A 25303-nucleotide genomic window follows, 5' to 3' on the forward strand; every position below is an offset into this window, starting at 1 on the left:
TTTCATTGTGACGATTTACTTACGGCACGGTTTTGTGCGAGTTCTTTTTTTTAATGCGGTTTTTTTGTTGCTGTTTTTCGCGCAGGACAATAGAGCTGTCCACAATGAAGATTAATGGGTTTGATAGAAATAAACAATTCATTGAATATTTAAATGCAATATCACTGCATGAAGGATGTGGTTCTATGCTTGTTAGATTTTGAGATAGGCAGAATACATCCTTATGGGAAAATGAGATAGGTAGAACTCACCCTTAAACTGTGGCTCAACCAGAAACCCCATAACCTAAAATTCCAGTTGGAAGTTTGTTTAATTTAACGACAATTATAAGAGAAAACATATCAAACGCCAGCAAGGCACGTAGGTTTCTAATAAGAACACCGCGGAAATTATAGATATAGATCGATCCAGAATTCTAGTAATAACTATTAAGCTCTATCTTCATGCTTTTTGGTGAGTAATGTTCTTTACGGGAAATTCGATTCCTAATGAGAATGATAACACTTCCGTAAGAATTCCACGGGTAGGAAGGCGGAAGTTCAAATGGAAGTTCAACCCTTTTTTAGGCTATTGCTCGGGTTTCCGATTTGAGCAATATCTTTTCAGTCTAGTTTTTTTAACTGTAATGATTTTGTTCCTATTTTAGATAACGTATGGTAACGCTTCATGAAAAACATAGCCAAATCAAAGGATGAAATCCTCATTGAAAAGTCGTTTACTTCATTTTTATACCAGTTGTTGAAGAGGTCTAAACATTATTTCTGCGAATTGTTGTGCTTATTCATGTTTGCAAGCAAATGTTCTACAGTTTCATGATCTCTACTGTGAATATACACGTTTACAATAGTTGTATCGTATTATTCATCCATCTACGCGTTATAATAGTCAAATAAACAAATTTACAATAGTTGCGCTGTATGTAATTAAATTATGACAGCAACACTAATTAGAAATTGCTGTTGGCAAACAGCCAGCAGCACGAACCAGGATCAGAAACTTTTGTAAAACACACAGTTTTGTGACTTCCCCGTAAACGACATACACAAACATACATCCCACAACGTTAGTTTCACTCGCTAGCTACACTTGCTGCACTGTTCAAGCGGTATTGTTCAACAGGCAACTGCACCCCATAAATCCATCAAGCAACACTTGTATGTTGTGCGAGCAGCAGCAGCAGCAGTAGCAGCACACAACTTTTCCAATTTAGCAGCGCAAAAATCAACTCCGGCTTGAAATACGCTTTCAAATGCACGATTTTATGTTATTCAAAGTCCCATCCCAAACCGCACCCGAACCTTGCCGCAGTCCATCCCATCCCGATCATGGAACGGCATTAAACTAGACCTCGAATATGAGGTATATTTAGGTATGGAGCCGTTCCTGCCTTGCCTGCCCGTCGCTTTGTACTGCACGTGGAATCACGCAAAGTGCAGCTACACATTTCGTCCCATTGCGACCCCGTTAGCTGCATTGGTGAACGCCACATGTGCACGCTACTGCACGATAAAATTAGACGCCACCGTTGAAGCAACAAGGAACCCGGACGAAGGTGATATACCCTTGCAGGCGGTGCAACAACACCGACTTCCGGCTGATTGGCGGGGGAAGGGCAAGGCGGTGTAGCAAGGTTACCGTCCAGATGCACTACTTGTTGATTAGGTGCATGTGTTTGGAACAACGCCCGTTTTCTTGCAAACGGCAGCCGGTTGGACGATGTTCGCCTGGGAGTCGATCGAACCGACGCAGGCAAATGACGCCTGCTGTGTGGCAAATGACACTTGCCTTAATCGATTATGTCACCGGGAGCGTCCGGATGACACACGAAGCCTTTGGAATGCTGCCTATTAAGGCAGCGGCTGATAGATTGAGCACTTTAACTATCGGGTTCACGTTAGCACCACGGCACGATTGGATGGACAAGGAGTGGAGTGTGAAGGAAGCGATCTCTCAAACAGCTCAATCACGGTGATTGATTTGAGCAAACGCGAACAAAAGCAAGCGCGTGATTGAAAGTTGTGACGATGATGACGTTGCAGCGAGGCAAGCCAAGCTTGAAAGGCTGCAATCATGCAATGCGCTAGACGCGCATAAATGTTAAGATGAAGGGAAGGGCAAAAATAAAACAAAAACACAAATGGCACTATTACAGACGATGATTTTACACCGCCGCTAGAGTGGTGAGCTACGAGCGGCTGATGTTATTCGTTTCCATGGCGCGTTTGATTCATCTCGCCCATGAAACACGTCATTGGGGAAAAAAGCTTTTTTTATGTGCGGTATAGCGTCGTAAAAGGCGTGTTAACGGGTCATTCAAGGAAGTGCCACTGTGGTCGTATAGGTGCAAGATGAAAATAGTTTGAAGTACGTTTTAAAAAGCAAAGGGTAAAATTTAACAACATCCAGCACTGATCACCAGGCGCCTCCATGGAGACTGCATATGAGGGTTTTATGTGCCGCCAGCTAGCTATCAAGGCTGATTGAAAATCAACGTTTTATGTTTTGAAGGATGCTGAAAATGGGTTCAAAAATTCATTTTCTGCTCAGAGAAGAGGCAATAAACGGAAAGATATTATGAATGCTGCGATTCGATTCAACAACTAGGCGTCTCCATGCAAACCTTGTATATAGCTGTATATAGTGAATGTTAGTTTAATTTAATTTTAAATGTTGTTTGTTGAACATTGTTTTTTTAAATCCTGCTCCGTTTATCGATTAACTGTATCGAACCGATTGGGCAAAACAGCTCAATATTTCAAAACGGTAGAAGTAACCAGGCGTCTCCATGAGTAGATTGAACACCGCGCCGTGGAATCATCATTGCAGTTTGAACGATTATTTAAAGCATTTCAGCATGCATATAATGTAAGATCATACACAGACACACATAAATTCCCCAGCCCAAGGTTGATGATGGAGCGATACAACTTATTCAACATCGCTTCACAGCTTCTTCTTTCCCTCAAATGACACACTCAAGCAAAACGCCCATCTGCTCACTACCCATCGTGCAAATGCGGATAGATAATTCTAGGAACAACGTGCGGGCCAACAGTCACCGGAAACCGCGCCGTGCGAGGTAGAGGAATATTTGTAAACCTTTCCAATCTTGCTTCCCCATCCCCATCCGCGCCGATCGACATCACAAAATAAGGCACGAAGCACACGCTCCAAAAAGTCGCACATTCCGGGGCGAGCTGTGCAATTGATCTTTTCCTACGATCTCGCTGCCAGCTTGAAGAGGAAACCTAGTGGGGACCACGATTCACCTCCGGCTCCGCTGCTGGTAATAAACATTATCACGATCAATCTCACCCTGACCGGGCACGGAGCACGGGCAGAGCGCGCTGTGTGCTGTGCAGTGTGAGGAGGGTAAACTGTTTTTTCGTTGTTTCTTTTAATTCTGTGATCATCAGACGATGGTGTTTTGTGTAAGTATGTGTGTGTTGTGTAGCGCACTAGTTTTGGTGAATTTAGCAAACCACACAGCTGCAGATGAACGCGAGTACGCGAGGATAAGAGCAAGCAAGGTGTGTGAGGGCCGTATGTTTCTCTCCATTGCATCTTCACTGAAATTTCCATTCCCTTCGGACTAAACTTATCTGCTGGATTGGTGTGTACGTGCACGTAATGCTTTGGTATTGAGACACTGGAAACTAGCACGCGCGTAGATTTATTTGCTGTTTTGGTGTACACCCGATTGTAGCGCGTTAAATATAATCCACTTCAAACACGGAGCGTACGATCACTGCTAACACACAAGTGAATGCATTGGAATGATATTTTGGAACACAAAAAATAATGTTTTGCTTTATTCATTTCAACCGGAGATACGTCAGATTGAAACACTTTGAGCACAACTTCCAACACAACACCATTTTGCACGATCATCAACCCGTCGCACTGCTAAGCTTGTGCTCAAAAATGTATTTATTTGCAATCACTGCACACTCTACTCATTGCGTGCCACAAATGCCCCACAAACCAACCGTCAAACGATCGACAACCACCCACACCCGTATCAACCGTATCCAACACCGAGTGTAAGCCCCGCGAGAACACCGAGAACCGCACGCCTAGAACGGTGACCAGCGAATGAATCCACCGACTGACAGGCGCGCACGCCAAACCCAACGCGGCACCCAGCACTGTCCCTAACCCTTCGGGGCACCAACACTCGGTGTCGCCCAGCGAACCGTGCCTTTGCATTCCGCGTACCCTCTCTGCGCGAGTCGGTGGGTTGATGGATTTTTGTTTACATTTTTACATCTTCACCACACAGCGGCACAGTGCGCGCGGGTGGGCGCAACTGTAAGCCATCGCATATCTATCTTCCCTCTGCCCGATGCGAAATGTGGCCCTCGCATGCATCGCATGTACGGCGTGCGCTACACGTCATCGACCACGACGACGAGCGATGCGTGCAACAGAGACAGCATGAGACAGCAGAAATGTGTGGAAAAAACACACCACACACACACAATGCTGGAGCAAACATCGGGCAAGAGTGAAAGTTTCGTTCAGTTTGCGTTCCCGAAAGCTCGCGCAGGGTGGGTGAATGGGTGAACGAAGGGTGGTGGTGGTGAGTGGGCTAAAACTTAACGAAACGCTTGCCAGTACGCAGAATACGGCACGCATACCACCACAAACACACCCAGTGAGTGAGTGTTGTAAAGGTGTCAGTGTGTGAGTTAAATCGAGGGAATATCAGGGAAAGAGCGCGAACCCACACACTTGGGTCCTGGGCCCTCTACAACCACTCCGCTGCACCGTTGATTGTCCCGGGAAGGCTTCGAAGTGTGCTCTCACGCACGCCTCTTGTATTCTCGCTCGCGTGCCATGGAGAGTTGGGAAGAAATCACTCATACAGGTGTGTAATTTTATTATCAATAATATGCAGGATTGGTTCGAGAGCAAGCGGGAGCGATACACTGACAGAGAAAGAGAGCTTATACATCGAATGCTGAGTAGTGAAGAGATACAGATGAGAGTGGAGTGCTCGAGATGAAAGGTATCGCGGGAGAGCACCAGAGCAGAGCTGAGCAGAAGGAAAGTAAGAAAAAAAATAGTGCTTTCCTTTTCCATTTTTCCCAATGCCACAGCAACTTAACAAATTGTTTTAAATATTGTTTTAATTAAGGGTAGAAAGTGAATGAATTATTAGCATAATGTAGAGCAAGAGAGACTCACGCAAAGGAGACAAACATACTCATCGACATTCGCGCGCTGTCTTATTTGTGGATGAAAATAACAGAACATTCCAAAGATTTCCAAGAGAGAAAAACGGGCAAAAGCTGTGAGAGACTCAAAACAGCAGCGAGATAACGCGGAGAGCAGGAAAATAGGGGCGAGAAAAGACAATGAAGGAGAGCACGCAGCAGTAGTGAACGAATTCGAAGAGCACAAGCATGCGTTTGTCATCGAGTGCCAGGCATGACAGCAATGGGCAAAATCAGGAAAAGAGTATCCGCGGCAAGACCAAGAAGAAAAGCATCCATTCATTCATTCATACAATAACTAGCAATGGTGGTGGCGGCTGATACCATACACGCACCCAAACACACACACACCGACAGTTCGCTCAGTTTACCCGTTTACTGTCCTTTGTCCCTCTTTTCATCCCTACCCCCTGCTCCCCTACCTTAACACACACACACACACACACACAAACATTTCGATCTTCGAGTGGCCAATTTTCCAATCACACATTCGTGCGGATAGCAGAATCTTATCTACCGATTTTTGTTTTCCCACCGATGACCAGTACGCACTGCACAAGCCTCCGCGCCTAGGAACATGCATTCATTGAGCATCATGTGGCGCTGCAGTAGCTGCGTGTTTTGGTAGTGGTAATTTTACAGTGGCGATGACGTTTCTCAATTCAATCTCTTTTAATGGATGTTTGAAGATATCTAGTGTGGAACATAATTACGTGGCGTGTACGAGAGAGACGTTGTATTACGCCTGAAAGGTAGGCAAAATGCGATACATCTTTTGTAGACAGTATTTTACTACTAAAGAGCAAGCTTTGTCCTTCATATTGCTGATTTTTGAACAAAAGGAAGGACAATGTTTATTTTTGTGTTATCATTAGGTCGTTACGTTACGATGTTTGAAGATATCAAATGTGTAACATAATAACGTGGCGTGTACATCTTTTGTAGTTGGTATGTAATTACTAAAGAGCTAGCTTTGTCCTTAATATTTCTGTTTTTAGTTTATTTTTGTGTTATTATTAGGTCGTTACGATGGCCAGTCCGTTTCTCCCTCAAGCTCGTGTTATCAACGAGATAACTAATATAGGGGTAATCCGGTTATGTTTTAAGAGGGAAACAATTAAAATAAATTTAAATTTTAACATGAATTGAAATCTAAATTTGATGAGCAAAATCACATAAATGTAATCCTATCACTTATCAGCTGTCAAAAAATCCCTTTCAATCTTTCAAGCACACAAAGTAAACGCTTCGGATACATATGCGCCTGTAAGGTAGGCTCTCTGAATTACACGGAAACGCCTTTAAGCGTCTAAAAAATGCGTACGGGATCACTTTGAGGGTAAAATTAATTTACCAGGAAAACCAGACTGTAAATCATCTTTCCGAAGTATAATTTATCCAACGTGTAGCATGTAACATGCAACTGACAAATGCTACCGGTCATCGCACAAAAGCACACCAGCCATTTTAACCAATCATCGTTCCCCGGAAGACCCAAAGTTTGGGAGCCAAAAATAGACACCGACAACGACATTCCTACCGGTCATTCCGGCTTCCGGCACAATATTTATGGATCGTATGTTCTGCTCCGTCCCGGTCTAAGCCAACCCAAACCCGGAGCGTCCCTCTATTGTGCCGTCAGCCTTTTTGTGTGCTGTCCGTACTTTTTTTTTGTTGTTACGTCCTGCAACCGACGATTTAGTACCACCCACCGTGGGGGTATTTTTTAATAAATATAATCAAACACCTTTTCCTCCAATCGGAGACGGGGTGTTTTTTTTTTGTGGATCCCCATCAGGATGGGGCGTAAGTTATTGACCCTCCGCATTACTCAAGAAAGCGCACAGTTGGATGGATACTTCTGCTGCCCGCTATCCACCGCTATGGCGGTGGGCGTAAAATGTGAAATCAAGCTAGCTCAATAGCACTTACCACTTAGCCCTGTGCAGCAGGATATTGTTGATGATGGTGCAAGCCAGTACCAGGAGCGTTCGTACACGATGTTCGTTGTAGCGTTTTGATCGATCCGTTCCAATCCGTTCCGATGGCGTGTGTGTGTTTAATCGAGGAAAATGTAAAGAAAGAGAGAGATATAGAGAGTAAGAGAGGGAGAAACAAGACAGTGCTGTGCTGAGCACGGTCAGCACAGGGGAGGCCTGTGGATTGACACCACTTACCAGGAGCAGGAGCAGCAGCAGCACCAGCAGAAACAGCACGGCTTCTGCGATGGCGCTCGCTGTAGCGGCACGACATTGTTGCTTGATTCTTGCGTCCCACTCAAAGACGAATTAAGTGGACCACTCTGAACGGTTGAGCCCATGCCCCGGAGTCTACACCCCGCCGGCAGTCCGTCTACGCTGCAGGACATTCTGCAAAAGGGACAGGATTGGTGGAGAGAAAGAAGCAAAAAAGAAAAGCAAAAAATAAAACAGAAACCGCCCATTAACACGTTCGCCTGGTCGCCTAGTGGTCACCAGCGAAGGATGCCGGCGGGCACCGGCGGCCAAACACACCTACCCAATCTTGAAGAAGCGATGGAAGTTGTTTCGCGTGTCGAACAACTTCAGCTTTATGAGCGTATCGTTAGCGAGACAGGGCTGACACCGGTCGCCCTTCGTACCACAAGCGCCATCGCCCACACGGCGAGCCCACACGCAGGAATGCTTACTGCAAGTAAGAAGAAAAAAAACAAACATGGAAACAAACCAGGAAGAAGGGTTCAATCGAATCGCACTAGACAGTGACCAATAATGACGAGACCGCAATGGGAAAAGAGAGACAGGGAGGAAAAAAATCAGAAAAAAGGACCCCAGCACGAGCGAAAGGGTAAAAATAAAGGTCCTGCAAATGAATAAATCATCAAAACTAAAGGAACGGCCACCTAAATTCCGACCAGGTTCGGCGATCGATTCCACCACAGCTCGAAATGAGGGGCTGTGAGGGTAGGTTGTGAATTATGAATTTGACCGCTTTGGGAAGCCGCCCACAGAAGCAAGGGAAGGAACGGCAACCGTCAGTAGCCGGCCGGTTGTTGCTTGTTGCTGTGTAACGCCAGCACAGCCAGAACCAATCGATGCCCGCACGCTGCCTTCGGAAAAATCTTCCCTTGGCAGCCAGCCCTGCCGAGCAGATTTCTTTTATTGGAGGAATCAGGTCAACACGGTTAATTAGGAATCGAACCGTAAGCCGATCGATCATGTTGTGTTGTGTAATGTTTGCAAGAACCGTTTGGGAGAGGGCTTTGCCATTTCGTAATAGTTTGTTTGCTTTGTAAAGTCTATTATTAAGGTCTTTTAATTGATTGTAGCTTGAAAATGTATCTTTTTGAAGGGTAAAAATAATCATTTCTTTATTAACTATCTGCTCTATCATAATTCATACAGGAAATATGTTTAATATATAGAATAATTGAAAAATTATTAGCCATTGAAACTTGGTTTTAGGTACTAAAATATTGAAAGGCCAGTAACCTAGAAAAACAGCATTCGATTGTGCCATTTTGGCGTCCTAACTTAATCTCCTATCAATATGAATTGAACCACGTGGTACTATTTAGATTACAATTGCAATATGCATGATTATTATTTGTTTTCAAGCGGAAGCGCTATCAAAATTTCATCTTTCAATTAAACTCTGGCGCGTAATTCATTATAATTCATCCATTCCATTATATGCTCAATCATTAAAGCATTTTCGTCGAGTTCGGGTGCAGCAATGTTCTGCCTCAGAGTGTTATAAAATTCTGAATAGCAGCATTGTGGCGCAGGTGGTTTGCAAAAATTAAATCGATCCTTTCACTCCCCTTCACACGGTTAGCCAACATTTGTCAACCTAGCGATGGAGGCGCCCAGTACCGCAACCAAACCGCAATCGGTTCGCTCCGCCATGTAGGGAGGGGGGGGGGACAATTATTTGCCAGGCAATCGATATGCATTAGCATAAACACGCAGCGCATAGTTTCTGCAGGGCCGATCTTGGTGCCATAGCGCTGCTGCACAAAGCGCGCAGAAAGGCTTTTCCACGAATTACCCGGAGCGAAAGGACGTCCTCCCGGGGGACGGATTTACTTCCCAGATATGTGTTTATGTTTATGTACCCGTGTGTGTGTGTGTGTGTGAGAGGAAGCAAACAAATATCGCCGATTAGTGAACGGTGTTCTGCCTTGTACGTCCTTGGGGCTGCGTACGAATTAACACACACGTTTGGTAGGTCACGCTACCACCGGCTGAAAGGTACCTCAAGCGCGGATTAACACCTATATTGGAAAGCTGCTGGTGCTCTCCAAGTCAAACCACGCTGAACGGTGCACGGTGACGAATCACGAACGAGGGTGGCTCGGGCTGGGCTGGCTTCAACAGCAAAAGCTTTAAATAATTGAATTCCGTGGAAAACACTAACGACGCATTTACGCCACCGAGGCCGACGGTTCTTTTACAGCGATGGTGGGATCAATTTTTCAACTGCTTTCAGCGCGTACATGTTCTTACTAAATTGGTCGATGAAAAAAAAATCTAAAACCTTTTCGAGAGTTGTGTTCGTGTACGGTGGGAATATTTCCATTTTTAACTTTAAATACAATGAGCTTTATAAAAAAATCTCTTACTTGTTTTATAAATCGAGTTTTTACTGAGCTGGCTTCAGCAAAGAATAATTCAAAATGCTCCACTTGATTATTGTAGAGTAATTAACTCCTTTATGCATCAATAAAACACTAAAAAAGCTAAAATTTATAGCTCTTGAATTCGAATGAATAGTTCCTAAAACAATTTGGAGTTTTTTTATGGGTTGGAACACATGGCTGTACCCGTTTAAATTGAATATCTTTCAATTTTATTTAAATGGCAAAGCGTTACTGGGTTTATCAAGGTTTTTTTTTGTTTTAAAAATTGGTGGGACAAAATCCCGTTTGTTTAGATCGTTCCCACGATCATTTAGATCATTGGTATTGCTTTTAAATGCAACGATGCCAATAAATAGTGGGGAAGGAACCAACAATCTGTAGGAAAGGTGTGAATAAATTGTGAGACGAACCCAGAAATGTAAGGGAATCAAACAAAAATCCTTGTAAATTAAACTCCAGTTCAACACTGATTGATTTAGTCTTTAAGTGTTTCCGGTACAGATAGACCTTACTTTAAAATAAACATGCCGGCTTCTGTAAGCATAGAAGAGAGTTGCAACCTTTTGCGACAATTACACACTTCATGGCTCATTTAGACTATCCTCAGTTTGAAGTTAAATGAAAACCTCAAATTGTAAGAAAATAAAACGTGAAAATGAAATGAAAGAAAATGAAAACAAAAATCGATCATCGCGAGCCAACGGACGCAGGGAACCCGCACTACCACCACTCAAACAACCGTTTCCGCTCTGACTCACCTGTTTTGGTCGAAACGAATTTTTGTGTGTAAAAATTCGTTCTGTTTCACCACCTTCTGCTGCTGCTTCCAGAGCCTATCGTTTAGTATTGCTCTATCGGTGATTTCTTTCGCGCTTTGCTTAGGACCGTTGTCACACGCCGTGGGGCCGTGTGTGCGTTTGTTCACTTCCGTCTGCTTGCCGCACTACTACAACAACAACAACAACAACAGCAGCAGTAAAGCCCGTTTTGCCCGTTACATTAAACCTCGTTGTGTTACGTTTCGACCGATGTTGTTTGTGTGGATGAGTGTGTGAGCGGTTGTGCTTAGAGTTATGCGTTGCGCGATTATGGCTGCTGTTTCTGCTTGCTCCGTCGATGCTGGTCGCTTACTGTCGCCCTAGCAGCAGTCTGCGTCGTTACCGTCGGTGCATATCGTGGAGCAGGGGCGAGCGAGCTGGGCTGAATGCTGGCTAGTTTTTGTCACCGTTGTCACTAGTGCTGCACTACTACTGGCGTATGGTCGCCCATCGTCGCGTGCTGCGGCGGTAGCCTACCATTCAGGCTGGTCGGGCTGGTCCAACGTGCACAGTCGGCTGCAAAGCGGTGGCATCGGAATCGATGAATGGAGCGCTTGATTCCACGCACTGTGCAATATGGCTGGAGAAGCTGTGACCGACCGACGCGTGTGTATGAGTGGTGTGTTGTATCCAGTCTCTTGCCCTTATGCTCTCTCTCTCTTTCTCTCGCTGTTTGAGATGTAGGCGCCGTCCCAGATGAACGCTGTAGATCGATGTATCGGGGCTGTTAAATCACAATGTTGCCTGCCACGGTCACGGACTGATAAGCGGGATCGGGGACCGCCGAAAGGATGCACCGTCACCGCCACAAACGTACACGTACACGAAAGGACACACACGCACACGCACACTTGAAGCACGCGGTACTTCGTAGATAAGCCACTGCAGTGTAGTTTGGTTGTGTTTCTTGCACCTAAGGTTCTATTTGCACTAAAGCACTAGCTTCACACAAACACACACAAACACAAACGCTTCCTGATCCTGGCGAGATTGAAAAAAAAAGAAGGAAACATGAGATAACACTTTAACGACTCAGCTTCATTGCACTACAAGCACACACATCACAGCGTGGAGCTGTTTGCTCCATTGTTTTCTACATCCACTCTCCCAGCGATGATGAGCGATGGCTGATGAAGGCAGATAGCACTGAACTGATGTAGATAGCGGCATCACTGTGCCCCTCGGCCAGAAGCTGAACAGGCGGTGGGAGGGAGGGGAGGGGGGGTACGGTAGGAGGATGGAGCTGGATAAAAATAACGGCCCATTCGGCTGAGCCCAGCAGCATTTTTCGGGTCAGTAGGCATGCATTCAAAATTTGGTCCTCACCCATTTTCTTCACTAGTTTGCCTATGATTACTACAATGGGGAGGAAAAAACACAGCCGTCCACTAACGTACAATACTGGCTTGCTTCGTCCTTTGTGCTTCTTCCATCCTTTTTTTCTCTCTCTCTCTAGCTCTCGCACTTTCTCGTTCCTTTATAAAAAACGAACACACACACACACCCGACAAAATCCACGATTTCCTCCAGCGTTTTTTTCTCTTCTTTCTCTTTCTCTACCTTCCCCTTTCACTCTACACTCTCCATTGTCTGCACTCCTTGGTGTTCTCTCCCGACTCCCTCTGTCACACCACCCGGTTGTTTTTTGTTGGAAAGCTCTCTATTTTTAAGATCGCCGTTCTCCTGTTCCCGCAGCTCACTCTGTTTCGTTTGCTCTCCTAAAATTACATTCACCAACTCACACACACACACACGCGCACAAACACACAATCATTTGTGGGGCCTTCGAAAGAATCGAAAACCTTTTTGGACGAAAACTCCTGGAACTGTTTGTGATCAAGCACCCCTCCCAATAGCTTTCCAATAATCTCCCCCATCCGCGGGGCCTCTATACACTGTATCCCAGCTGCTCCACACCCCTGCCCACCTAACTTGGTTGGGAAAACTCTAGCAAACTGCACACACCACACCAGGCTGATAAGAAAAAGATGCTGCCCGCTCCGCACAAAATTGCTTCGGGTTTCGGGCTGGAGCGCTACATTATTATGATTGTGTGCTGAGAGCATCGCGCCACGGCGTGCTGGTGTGGGTAAGCGACACTAAGACACGGGAACAAACGATGGTAGATTTTGTGATAACAGCCGATGCAAAGATACGCCCGCCAGCGGGCCCATTTTATTGACGCTCCGCTGCCGATGATGCCGATTGAAGCATCCCAGCAGGCGCTGGGCAGGTAGGCTGGTGATGTATTAATAACGCACACAGACACACATACATACACACGTACTGTGATAGGGATTTTGCTCTTCATCCTTAGCAAAATCCGGCTCACGCTACAGCCATGTTCCGTGTTCACAGCACGAAAGGCCGCCACTACAAAAACACTTTTTTTCCTCCCCAACAAACACTTCCCAGTTTTCCCCTCCCACAACGGAACGGGACACACAAGCACGGTGCAGTGAACGACGAGCTGAATTAAACCGAAAAAAAGCGACCCTCCCCGTATGTGGCGCGCCGCAAATGGTTGCTGGGATTAAAAGATTTGCCTGTACAAATTTTCGCTTTACACACAGGTACACCACACACACACACAAACACATGCGTACACGCTGGACGATGCGGAACACCTTTCTTCCAGCCCATTGGAAGGGCAACACACACACACAAGCACAATATATTCCAAATGCTGCACGTGGAACTACTGCTGCCCTTGTTTCGAGGTTTTGATTCTTCCTTCTTCTTCTTTTCCTTCTTTGCCAAGATCGACCGCCTTGGAGGTGGCCAAAACCGCACCACAAACGTACCGAAGAAAATCCTCGCCTTTCTCCAACCCACCAAACTCGAGGATGATGATGATCGCTTCCCGCACGGGCCCGCCTGGTGGGACGGTTGCTTGTTTCTCCGCTTAGCGCGAACGTGCTGTAAGTAGCCGCCCGCCAACAAACAACACAAAAAAAACCCTTTTCCCGGGGTGGTGCCCGTGGTGTCGGCCCAACTGCTTATTCCGTTTCCGTTGGGCACGAAACAAAAACCAATATGGCGTTAACTACAACCACAACGCACACACCGCGACGTACGCACGCACACTCGTCGCAATACACGCGGGGCCTCAAACGAGTGTTGAGTAATGGGGGAGGGGGGGGGGGGAGGAGGGGGTTCATGATGAGTGGCAGGGTAGAAAAATATTAACACACACACACACACATACAGAAACGCACGCACACACACACAGCAGAAGCAGAGCTAGGAGAGGCATTCGCAGGCGAGCCGTTTAAAAAACACTGCCGTCTCCATCGGGGAGCGCACACACACACATAGACACACACAGCCACATACACAAGGAGGGAGTTGCTCCCTCGAATATGCTCGTTTCACCTCACCCTCCCCATCTGTACCCGTGTTATTGCTCGCACACAGTTTGCTCTCTTGGCTCGGGTTTCGGCTCCACTGGACACTCTCGCCACATTCTTTCTCTCTCTTTCTCTCTCTCTCTCTCTCTCTTTAGCTGGAAGGAGGGTTGCCTTTCTTTGCTTTTTCTTTTCCCTTCCACCCTTTCCTCCTTACTTCAGTGCACCCTCACGCCTCACTCACTAAGAGAGAGGAAGCGACGGAGCGGGAGAGCGAGTTCCGCTTTTTTTTTTGACAGCTCGGGAGGGGATGCAAAAACACAGCCATTTGGAGAAGAAAAAAAAATCACTTTTAAAACACTGCAGCAGCCCGTGTGCTGTACCGTTTCGGGAGGGGTTTTCCGCCTTTTCTATTCCTCGTCTATTACACCATTAACTTCGCTCCTTCCCAGCATCAGCGCTCCTCCTGCCCCAGCAACCTGGTAAGGCGGGTGGGCCACAAAGGGTGCAATTATTTTTAACTGCTAACCACTGCACTACTTACTAGTCCGCTGGCACTATACTAACTCCCGATCCTTCGCCTGGCCCGCTTGTGCTGTGGTCCCGTTGCTGAGCGCGGAGCAGATCGCCCCCAAAAAATCGTTTGGAAAATCTCTCGCTCTCGCGGGCATTTGTTCGCTCTCCCTCGCTCGCGCGCTCAATTTCTTCACGCTTCCCACAATGCCAGCCCGTGCGGTGCCTGCTCCCGACGTACGAGATACGACGTTTCTCATGCCCTTCCTCCCTCTCTCTCTCTCCTGCAACAGAGCGGCAGAGCGAACAACTTACACCGATTTACAGCAGTGTGTTGATTTTCGGGTTTTTCGCACTCTGCATTCTGCGAAAATGCTCTCTTCATCTTCATTCTTTTACTCTCTTTCTCGCTCTCTCGTTTTGGTCTCTCTTTCTAGCGATAGGTGTCATTAGAGAGAGCGAGAAAAACACCCATCCCATCTCTATACTCTTTCCTTAGCATCCTTCGATTTATCGCACCATCTCACGGTCGGCTTCTCGCTTAACCCGTACCACACAACCTGCAGCACCTGTAAATCATTACCCGTACTGTGCATACGACCAACCACAACTACGCGCTCCACTGTAGCTGCCACCAAATAGGTGGAAAAGCGACCAGCCCTCAACCGCAGAGCACATTGAAGCTGTGCGTATGTGCGTGTGTGTGTGTGTGTGTGCTTGCGCGCATCACTTATGGGTGTGAGCTGCTATGGGGTAGCAATTTTCCGGAGAGCATTTTTCCCTCAATCTAATGGCCGTTTTGCTCTCTCGCTCTCCGTCTCTCTCTCCCTCTACCTTTATCTCGTTCATTTGCACGCGTGGTGGCTTACATCAACAATTGGAAAATTTATCACCTTCCATCAACTCGCACACTCTTGCTCGCACACTGCTTGCGAGCTTCTCAGCACCATCCCTCCTTTCCCGGAGTACCCCACCCCCTGCTCCCTAGAAGAGGCCGCGCTGCTTGAATGGGGCACACGTTGTGCGGTGTGTTAGTTTTTAGTGTTGTTATGAATTTCCTCGAACAACATGGATTTTGATGCTTGCAGCGACAGTCACAGTGAGGGGGGGGGGGGGGGGGGGGAACCCTTGAATGCGAAAGCGCAGTGAAGGGAGCTGTGTATGGAGTGCAAGCGTTTGATGAAACTTTTGCTGCTTTCTTGGAATAATTCAAATACAGTGAAGCGCCGTTTATACGGGTACCCTTTTATCCGGCTGTCTGTTTATCCGTGCTGTTGGGTAATGGCAGTTCAATACAAAGGTGACTTTGCGTTTTGAGGAGGTTTTCGTGAAAAGGACGGTTATCAGAGGACATTGTCATAACAAAAAAAAACATTTAAATTCATGGCAAATTTCAAATATTCTCATTGTAAAAACATGAAGTCAATAAAAACTGGGTTATTTTCATCAAAAAATTAGATAAATTTTAAATAAAAATTTTAGATAAAAACAGTAATTTGTGATTGAATATGTCCTTTGACTCATAATCCGTGTTATTCGCATATCCGGACGAGGTCAAATCCCGATGAGCCTGGATAAACGGTGCTCCACGTAATTATAAAACCGGCTGATGGGCTGAAGTAAACATGTAAGTTAATATTATATCTTCCTTATTGATATCAAAAAATGAGAAAACTTTGAATTCTATAGCCAATTTTGTAATGATTCATGATTTATAAGTGCTTTTAAATACTCGTTCAATTTATCAAATTTCGAACTCATGCTTCAATCCAATTTTAGCTGCTTAACGGCTGCTGGTAGCTTCATATTACCAAGTCATGTTAAGCTGGTGCTTTTGTTCGGTTTAAAACACTTTTGGCCCATCTTTAAATATTTGTTTTTTTTTTCATTTTTTACAAACAATTAACTTATTAATTAACTTTTTCCCCTTAATTTGTAGTATAATTGTCAATTGTTTTATAAATTTAATAAATGCCCAACAAAATCGAGAACCTTCCACTGTGCCACATGATAACGCTGCGCGTAACGCATAACGCATACCGCGTACCGCAGGCGGCTGACAGCTGTCATACGACGTAAACAACTTCAAAACACGTGCAAAAGCCGCACGCAGCGCGTGGTGTGTATGTTGGGGAAATATTTAACTGTAAGCATTTTGTGCGTTTAATTTACCATCGTAAAATGGTCGCCAACAAAGAGCGGGCGATAAAACGGAAAGCTTCCGAGGGGGGAGCGAAGCCGGAACCGATCACCTCCAAACAGGAACCGCTGGATGAGTCGAATGACGAGGACAACAGCAACGAAAGTGACTACGAGTCGGACAAGGTATGGATGGGGCCAAGGTTCGGTACCGCCCAAAAGGCTGCGAATTCGTTAACAGCATCCTTGGAATGTGTTTTTGGTTATCGTTTGTTGTTTTGTTGCTTGGTTTTTGCAGGAAAATCTACTCGGAAGTATTGAGAATGAGGGTGAAGATAGTAGCGACTCGGACGGCGAGTACGCCACGGACGACGATGAGGATGATGTGTTGAGTTTTGAGAGCCTCAACTCGGACGGGGAGGAAGAGGACGAGGAAGAGGATGCGGGAACGACACTGGAGGAAGTGGAACGCGAAGCGGAAGAGGATGACGATGAAGAAGACGGTGAGGATGATGAGGAAGCCGACTCGGCCGATGATGTGAACAGCGACAGCTCGCCGGAGGAAGATGAAGGCGACCTGGAGGATAGCAGCGATGATGAACTGGAAGAGGAAGAAGAAGAAGAAGAAGAAGCAAAAGAAAATGGGAAGGAAAAACCAGCGAAAGCGAAAGCGGAACGAAAGCAGCGTGAAGAACAGTTCGAATCGGACGATGAACCACTGCCCGACGACCTGAAGCTGGGCCGGATCGAGGATGTGCTCGGTACGGGGGAGAAGAAAACGCGCGGCCTGGGCGTGTTTCCCCCGGTGCCGAAGCGGAAGGGCAAGGCGGCCCAGGATGAGTACGCCGCGGGCGATACGTCGGACGAGGAGGACATCCGCAATACGGTCGGCAACATACCGATGCACTGGTACGACGAGTACAAGCACGTCGGGTACGATTGGGACGCGAAGAAGATCATCAAGGCGAAGAAGGGCGACGCGATCGACGATTTCCTGCAGCGCATGGAGGATCCGAACTTCTGGCGCACGGTCACCGACCCACAAACCGGGCAGAAGGTGGTCCTATCTGACGAGGACATCGGGCTGATCAAGCGCATCATGTCCGGGCGCAATCCGGACGCGGAGTACGACGATTACGAGCCGTTCATCGAGTGGTTCACGTCCGAGGTGGAAAAGATGCCGATACGCAACATCCCGGAGAGCAAGCGGTCGTTCCTGCCGAGCAAGGCGGAAAAGCACAAGATTGGCCGGTACGTGCACGCGCTCAAGATGGGCTGGATGAAGACGATGGCGGAGAAGCGCCGGCTGGAGGCGATCCGCCGGCAGCCCAAGTTCTACATGCTCTGGACGACCGACCACGGCAAGGAGGAGATGCGCCGCATACACGATCACGTGGCGGCGCCGAAGCGCATGCTGCCGGGCCACGCGGAATCGTACAACCCGCCGCCGGAGTATCTGTTCGACGAGAAGGAGCTGGAGGAGTGGAACAAGCTCGCCAACCAGCCGTGGAAGCGGAAGCGCGCGTACGTGCCGCAGAAGTACAACAGCTTGCGCGAGGTGCCGGGCTACACCCGGTACGTGAAGGAGCGGTTCCTGCGCTGTCTGGATCTGTATCTGGCGCCGCGCATGCGACGGTCGCGCGTGGCGGTCGGGGCTGAGTATCTGATACCGAAGCTGCCGTCGCCGCGCGATCTGCAACCGTTCCCGACGCTCCAGAACCTGATCTACACCGGGCACACGAGCCTGATCCGGTGCATCAGCGTGGAACCGAAGGGAGAGTACATCGTCACCGGGTCGGACGATATGACGGTTAAGAGTAAGTGTTGTGCGTGTGCACAAACGTGCAGTAAAATAGCTAAATTGTTCTCTCTCCTCTTGCGACAGTTTGGGAAATATCGACCGCTCGCTGCATCCGCACCATCCCGACCGGGGACATTGTGCGTTCCGTTGCCTGGTGCCCGAACAGCAAGATATCGCTGGTGGCCGCGGCGAGCGGTAAGCGCGTGCTGCTCATCAACCCGAAGGTGGGCGACTACATGCTGGTGAAGAAGACGGACGATCTGCTGACCGAGGCGCCCCGGTCCGACACGGTCGACAGCGAGCGCATCCGGTCGGCGGTCCAGTGGGGCGAGGTGACGGAGGAGGAGAAGAAGCTGGGCGTGCGGATCGTGATCACACACTTCCGCGAGGTGCGCCAGGTGACGTGGCACGGGCGGGGCGACTACTTTGCCACCGTCATGCCGGACGGGGCGTACCGGTCGGTGATGATCCACCAGCTGTCCAAGCGCCGGTCCCAGGTACCGTTCTCGAAGAGCAAGGGTTTGATACAGTGCGTGCTGTTCCATCCGATCAAGCCGTGTCTGTTCGTGGCGGTAAGTTTCTAAACGCGCGGGAAGGTTCGAGTCCAAGTCTGTAACGGTTCCAATGACCGGTTTTTTGTGTTTTTTGCTTTGCTTTCTAGACCCAACGACACATCCGCGTGTACGATCTGGTGAAACAGTTGATGATGAAGAAGCTGTACCCGGGCTGCAAATGGATCTCGAGCATGGCGATCCATCCGAAGGGTGACAATCTCCTGATCGGCACGTACGAGAAGCGGCTGATGTGGTTCGATCTGGACCTCTCGACCAAACCGTACCAGCAGCTGCGCATACACAATGCCGCCATCCGCAGTGTGGCGTTCCATCCGCGCTATCCACTGTTTGCGTCCGCCGGCGACGATCGCAGCGTGATCGTTTCGCACGGTATGGTGTACAAGTAAGTGTTTTTTTTTTTTTCGAAACCCGTGTGGGAGTTTTCAAAGTAGTAGTACTAATCTCATCTCACTTTTACGCCCTGTTTCAGTGATTTACTGCAAAACCCACTGATCGTGCCACTGAGACGGCTGAAGAACCATGCGGTGGTGAACGATTTCTCCGTGTTTGACGTGGTGTTCCATCCGACCCAGCCGTGGGTGTTCTCGTCCGGTGCCGACAATACGGTGCGTTTGTACACGTAAAAGGGACGGGGGCCGACCGAGGTAAGGCTTTCCGGTTTCCATTTTGGCACTCCGTTCGGGCGACAAACGTTCGACAAAGGATTCGAACACGGTGTAACGTTTCGAGTTGGATTCTACTGGCTCTATATTAAAATAAAAAAAATACATTTGCTACTAAATAGCATCCTATGAAAAAAATCCCTACAAACAAAAATGCCCTTCTTATGGAAACCATTTTGTTTATTTTACTCTTAAATATTAAGTTGGTAGAATTTACACGATTATTAATTTTCATTATTGTGGAAAAAACAAACAAACACGCTAGTAAAATAGAAAACGTTAAAAAGTACACAAACTAATAAGAACAGGGGAAAATTCTTACCCAGATGGCACTGTTTTGCTCCATAGTAACTTGCGTTACATTGCGTTACGTTGCGTTACACTTACTCCTAACCACTAGTACTGCTTAAATATCACATTCATATCGCGCCTTGTTAGCGCAGCAGCGCTTAATACCGCTTTTCTTTGCCTAATTAAGCTCCCTCATTAGGACATCGCCGGTTACTGCGTTAGCTAGATGCACGTACTCGTGCTGCTCGGTTACTAGCTGGCCGGACACTGGCACAGGAATGGGAGTGGTTGGCGTAGGCATCAAACCGACCGCGCAAGACACTTGCGGAGAAGGGCACATACCACGTGGCGAAGGCGCGAAGGGCTGACCATGCTGCTGGGCCGGTTGATAGCCGTAGAAGTTGTCGACCTTGGAGAAATTGTTCGCAAACATTGCCGGCCGGATGATGGGATGCTGAATGATTTGTAGACCCCCGCCAGCTGCATCCACGCCCAGCAGCTCCACATCCATCGGTGACGCACTCAACCCGTCCGCAACGGCATCCTGCTGCTGCTGCTGCTCCACAATCACCACGTCCGAGTTAACGCTTTCGCACTGTCGCTGCTGCTGCTCAGGGTCGTTCCCCTGCAACGGTTCCACCCCCAGTGCCGCCGGTCTCTCTCGCGCTTCCCCTCCCTCCTCCTGGTGTTTCGTCCGATGCAGCTGATACTTGGCCTCGCTGATCGACACGAACGGACACTTGGCACACTTGTACAGCAGGGCCGAGGCGACCTCCGCATGCATCCGCTCCAGGTGCTTCCGGTAGGTCGTGCTCTGGATGCTGCTGTAATCGCAGTAGCTGCACTTGTACATATGGCCACCCTTGGTGCTGTGGCGCATCTTGTGCCGCCGGAACGCGTTGTGGTCGTTGGTGGTGTACTCGCAATGCTCGCACTTGAACCGCTTCTCGTCCGAGTGCTTGGCCGCGTGTGACTGGAGCAGGTAGCGCGTCCGGAACACCATACCGCACAGTAGGCAGCGATGCTTGGCGGCGCTCACCTCCGTCGACCCCGGCTCGCCCGCCTCGGTGGGATGCTTTGCGTCCATGTGCGTCCTTAGCTGGCGTTTGCCCGCGAACCGCAGCCCACACTTGACGCACTTCATCGTGGATTGCTGGATGGATGTGGGTTTCGCTTTCGGTTTGTCGCCCTGGGACGCATCGTTCGATTGGGTTGGGCCGATCGCAGGAGGTTCTTCCACCGGTGGTGGTTGACTGACCGGCTGTTGCTCCTCCACCACGGGTGCTTCTTGGTGTTGCGGTTGCTGCTGCTGCTGCTGCTGCTGCTGTGGTTCCCGATGCCACCGGCGGTGATTGCGCAGCTGCTTGTTGTTCTTGAACGCTTTCCCACAGATGGCACACTTGAAGTTGCGCTCCTCGGAGTGGATCTTCATGTGCGTGTTGTTCAGCCGGCACAGGACGGGCGTCTTGAAACTGCACAGATGGCACGCGTACAGCTCCATGTCGATCGCGTGCTCCCGCCACAGATGGGTGTGCAGCGTGTTCCAGTTGCGGAACTCGAGCGAACCACACTCCGGACAGTGGATGGGATTGGGGCTGTCGGGCGCCACCACGTGACACTTGCGGTGGTAGTCGAGCCGATCCGGCTGGCGAAACCGCACGCCACAGTCCTTCAGGTCACACTTGTAGCCTTCCTCCTCGACCGTCAGGTTGGTGTAGAGCTTCTTCAGCTTGGTGATGCCGGTCTGTTTCGCCCCCTTTGGCCGTCCACGGGTACGGGGACGATCTGGTTCAGCAAGCGCGGTGACAGCCGGCACATTCGCCTCTTCTTGGGATGGTGTTAATGCATCCACAGGTTGTTGGGTCTCCCCGATCGATGGATTCACAGCAGCGGCCAGTACGATCGCTTCACTATCGCCAACCGGTGGATGATACTCATTGGGAGGATCGAGATTGATCACATGAGGGTGAGAGTTGCCAAGCAGCAGATCTTCCTCTCGTCGCAACGGATTAGCTTCGTTGCCGTCAGACATTTCCATCGGTTGCTGCAAAATGTCCTGCCCCAACGGTGGCCCACCGCCATTCGCCGGCTCGACGATCGCGGTCCATTCGTGGTTCGGCGTGATCTTCTCGCTTGCATCCGATTCTTCCTGCAGCAGTATAACGTCGCCCGTAAAGCCGGACCCGGGCGGAAGCGTTGGCTCACAGTGGGTCGATTCCGTCACCAAGTGACCGTTACGGTTCGTGTCATCATTGGCTGTGCACGCCGTCATATCGATACCACCGGCTCCTGCTGCTCCTCCTGCTCCTCCTCCGCCGGGATCGTCTCGATCGTTGAAACCTTCGGTAAAGTCGCACACATCGCTCAGTTCACTGTAGCCGAGATCCGACTCGTGGTACCCATCCATAACGTCATCGTCGTCGCCATCGCCGTGCTGTTCGACATTATCGTGCTCCACCAGCTCGGGCGAATGGTGCGCGTTCATTTCAATCAGCCCACCGAACGGTTTGTCCAACCGGTTCGCCCCGTCCAGCGTGTGCTGTTCGTGAGCTTCGTGCTGCTCCAATGGTCCACCAATGGTGCCTCCTCCACAGTCCATCCCCACCTGGGAGGACATCCCGCCGACGGTAGGCAGTATGTTCTGCAGCTCGTCGTACGTCATCAGATTCACCTCGTCGACCGACTTCAGATGAATGGTCGGCTGCTTGAGCACGCTGATGTTTTTGATGAATATTTTGCTCTTCCTTGGCTGTTGCTGCGGTACGTCGTCGGTGGTTTGCTGCTGAGCATCGCACTGTGCCGATGGTGGTGGTGGTGGTGGAAGCGTACCGTACTCGCCGCCCTGCTGCACGGTCATGTTGGAGCTTGCGGTCAGGTAGGAAACGTTAGGCTCACCAACCGATCCACCGCCCGGCGTACCGTCCAGCGAGGTGGAAAACAGCATCAGCAAGTTCTGCGAACCTTGATCCACGGATAGTGGTAATGGCCGGGCCGGGTTTCCCATCCCATCCGCTCCAACGGTGGCATAGCTTATTTCGGTGCCATGCAAAAGCGGTTGATCGTTCGCTTGTGACACTGCTCCTAAGGAGCTGTTCGTCATGGACGATGGTACGGGCACGGTCGGTGGTTGCTGCTGTTCCGTCGCCGTGGCCGGTGGTGTGGACGTGCAGATGATACTCTCGCAGCTACTCGCCCTACTCGTCGCAATCGATTCGCTGAACGTCGTCGTGGAGAGCGAATTCGTGCACGGCACCCCGGGGTCATCGAGCGCTATGAGCGGGTGGTTCCGTAGTATATCAACGTTTTTGATGTAGATACGACTGCCCCGGGCTGATTGTGCTACTCCGGATGGAGCAGGTTGTGCTGCAATCGTTCCACCATACCCACCGTTGATCGTGTCCAGCAGCGCCCCGGAACCATCGTTCGCACAGTCCATGCTCAGGTAGGAGGACGGCGGTGGTGGTTGTGGTGATGGTGGTGGTGCCGTACCGTACCGATTCCCGTTCCCATTCGTGAGCATGTTTTCCGCCGAGGCGACGAAATTCACATTCTGCAGCAGCGACACGTTGCGGATGAAGATTTTGTTCCCGCTGACGGCGCATGGTTGCTGCTGCGGTGGTAGCTCCAGCGACTGATCGAGCGATGGCAACATGTCCTCGCCGAGCGACAGCTGATGGCCTTCCTGTAGCGTACCGTGCGCTATCGCGGACGGTTCCTGCTCCGTCGACAGCAGCTGCTGGCCCTGCGCGTCATGGCTTTCCTGTGCAATCACGTCCGGCTTTTTAAGCAACTGTACGTCCTTTATGTAGATCCGGCTTTTGCTGTGTGTCGCCGTGGACGTTGCCGTAGGGGTAGCAGCCGGGGGTCCCGGCGGAATCTCGACACAGTTCTGCTGGCTCGCCGGTTCGATTCTAACTTCCGGAGCAGTACTCCTTTCCGACTGGAGGGTTGTGACGGTACTGTGGCCCAATGCTGCGACCTCGCTGGCCAACATTTCATGGTCTTCGGTAAGATGCAGCTCCAGTACGGCTTTTTTGTAGAATTTGTTCTCGCACACCGGACAGCTTAGCTTTTCCGCCAGCGGCTCTTGTGGCCCTACGCCAACACCACCTCCCGGATGCCTTTCGCGTCGATGCTCGCTCAGCCGCACCTCCGAAAGGGTGGCAAAAGGGCATCGGTCACACGTGCGCACGTTCGGCTCCATCTCCGCCGGCTCCACCCGGTCCGTATCGTTCAGATAGTTATCGATCACGTCCGGCAGCCGGTGGTCGGCGCTGGCAAGACCATTCCCCGCCAGCCGTAAACGCGTATCTGCTATCTCGCTCTTGATCGAGTCCGACCGTTCCTCACACTTGATTTCGCTCGCGGTACTATGATGGGTGGACCGGAGAAGCCGGCTTTCCTGCTGCTGGTATTGCTGGTTGATTTGGGTCGGAATTTTGACGAAAATACTCGGCAGGATGACATCGTTAGGTCCGCTGGTGTGGCCGGTCGGCTGCTGCGAGATGGAGGAAAAGTAGGGCGACGATGGTGCGTACGGGTTCGTCGGCGAGCAGGGCGAATCGTGCAGCGGTGAGTGTAGATGGTTCGACGAAAGCTACGGAGGGAACAAAGAGAATTGGGGAGAATTAATTTACAAGAGCGCACGTGTTGTTGCGGCAAAATGACGTCACTCTTACCATCGAATCGAAGCCTAAGCTCTCGCTGCATTGGTTTTGAAATATATCCATTTTGGTTTGGTTTTCGCTTTCTTCACTGTATCACTGTATGATTGTTATTGTCCTTTCTACCGAGACGCGGTACATACGAAACGGGACATTCTTACAGCAGGCTGGAGGTTTGGACCACTTGTTTAAAATGCTTTAAATCACCACTTCAACGTGTGTTCTCGTACTTGCAAGAATGCGAATCTCAGCAACAAACTAAACAAATCACCTTAAATTAAGGTCCTTTTTGCTGCAAAGCACAATCGATGGTGAAAACTATTTACGGTTTGTTGTATTTTCTCCCTCTTTCAGCATCAAACCAAAACAAACTCGGAGTGACAGAAGAGGTTGTTAGGAATGACATTTGTGTCAACGGGCGAATGCAACAGGTTTCAGCGAATTCGAATTTTGTTAGTACGGGCGAATCTAAAACCGTTGGTGTAATTTAAACGCATGTTTCTGTATACGGGTTTTGGCGAAACAAAAGGTTGTATCTTTGGAATTGCCAGCCTTCGGAAAACCTCACTTAACACTTTGCCAAAATCGGAACCGGTTTGGAGCCGTGAGTGTGATTCCGGTAACCTATCACTTGTACTACCAAGAAAATTCAT

The 25303-nt window shown here is 49.1% G+C and overlaps 3 protein-coding genes across 11 annotated transcripts in view; 1 reads left to right on the plus strand and 2 right to left on the minus strand.

Moving 5' to 3' along the window:
* The window catches only part of LOC1269979 (regulator of G-protein signaling 17), a 36694-nt gene extending 22059 nt beyond the window's left edge, over positions 1–14635 (minus strand). The window contains exons 1-5 of one of the 9 annotated variants that reach the window (XM_061663492.1): positions 14550–14635; positions 10599–11639; positions 7737–7886; positions 7397–7588; positions 7152–7160 (exon numbers count right to left, since the gene is read on the minus strand). In XM_061663492.1, coding sequence (XP_061519476.1) covers positions 7152–7160; positions 7397–7587 — 200 coding nt within the window. In that variant the 5' untranslated portion in view covers position 7588; positions 7737–7886; positions 10599–11639; positions 14550–14635. Of the gene's footprint in view, positions 1–7151; positions 7161–7389; positions 7589–7736; positions 7887–10598; positions 11640–12937; positions 13276–13462; positions 13736–14355 lie in introns of those variants that run through there. The other 8 variants (XM_061663489.1, XM_061663491.1, XM_061663493.1 and 5 more) reach the window with 8 other exon arrangements.
* A 1906-nt stretch (positions 14636–16541) lies between these two features.
* LOC1269978 (ribosome biogenesis protein BOP1 homolog) lies at positions 16542–19849 on the plus strand. The gene is made up of 5 exons (XM_308633.5): positions 16542–16843; positions 16956–18474; positions 18543–19030; positions 19120–19415; positions 19503–19849. Exons 1-5 carry the CDS (start codon positions 16700–16702, stop codon positions 19654–19656), a joined length of 2601 nt encoding a protein of 866 aa, XP_308633.5. The 5' UTR covers positions 16542–16699; the 3' UTR covers positions 19657–19849.
* Positions 19850–25147, minus strand: LOC1269977 (uncharacterized). Its single transcript, XM_061652134.1, has 2 exons — positions 24666–25147; positions 19850–24583 (listed from the first exon to the last, which is right to left on the minus strand). The coding sequence occupies exons 1-2, from the start codon at positions 24714–24716 to the stop codon at positions 20165–20167; spliced, it is 4470 nt and encodes a 1489-aa protein (XP_061508118.1). The 5' UTR covers positions 24717–25147; the 3' UTR covers positions 19850–20164.
* Between the last annotated feature and the right edge of the window lie 156 nt (positions 25148–25303).

The sequence above is a fragment of the Anopheles gambiae genome, chromosome 2, assembly GCF_943734735.2.
Source record: "Anopheles gambiae chromosome 2, idAnoGambNW_F1_1, whole genome shotgun sequence".
Taxonomy (NCBI): Eukaryota; Metazoa; Arthropoda; class Insecta; order Diptera; family Culicidae; genus Anopheles; species Anopheles gambiae.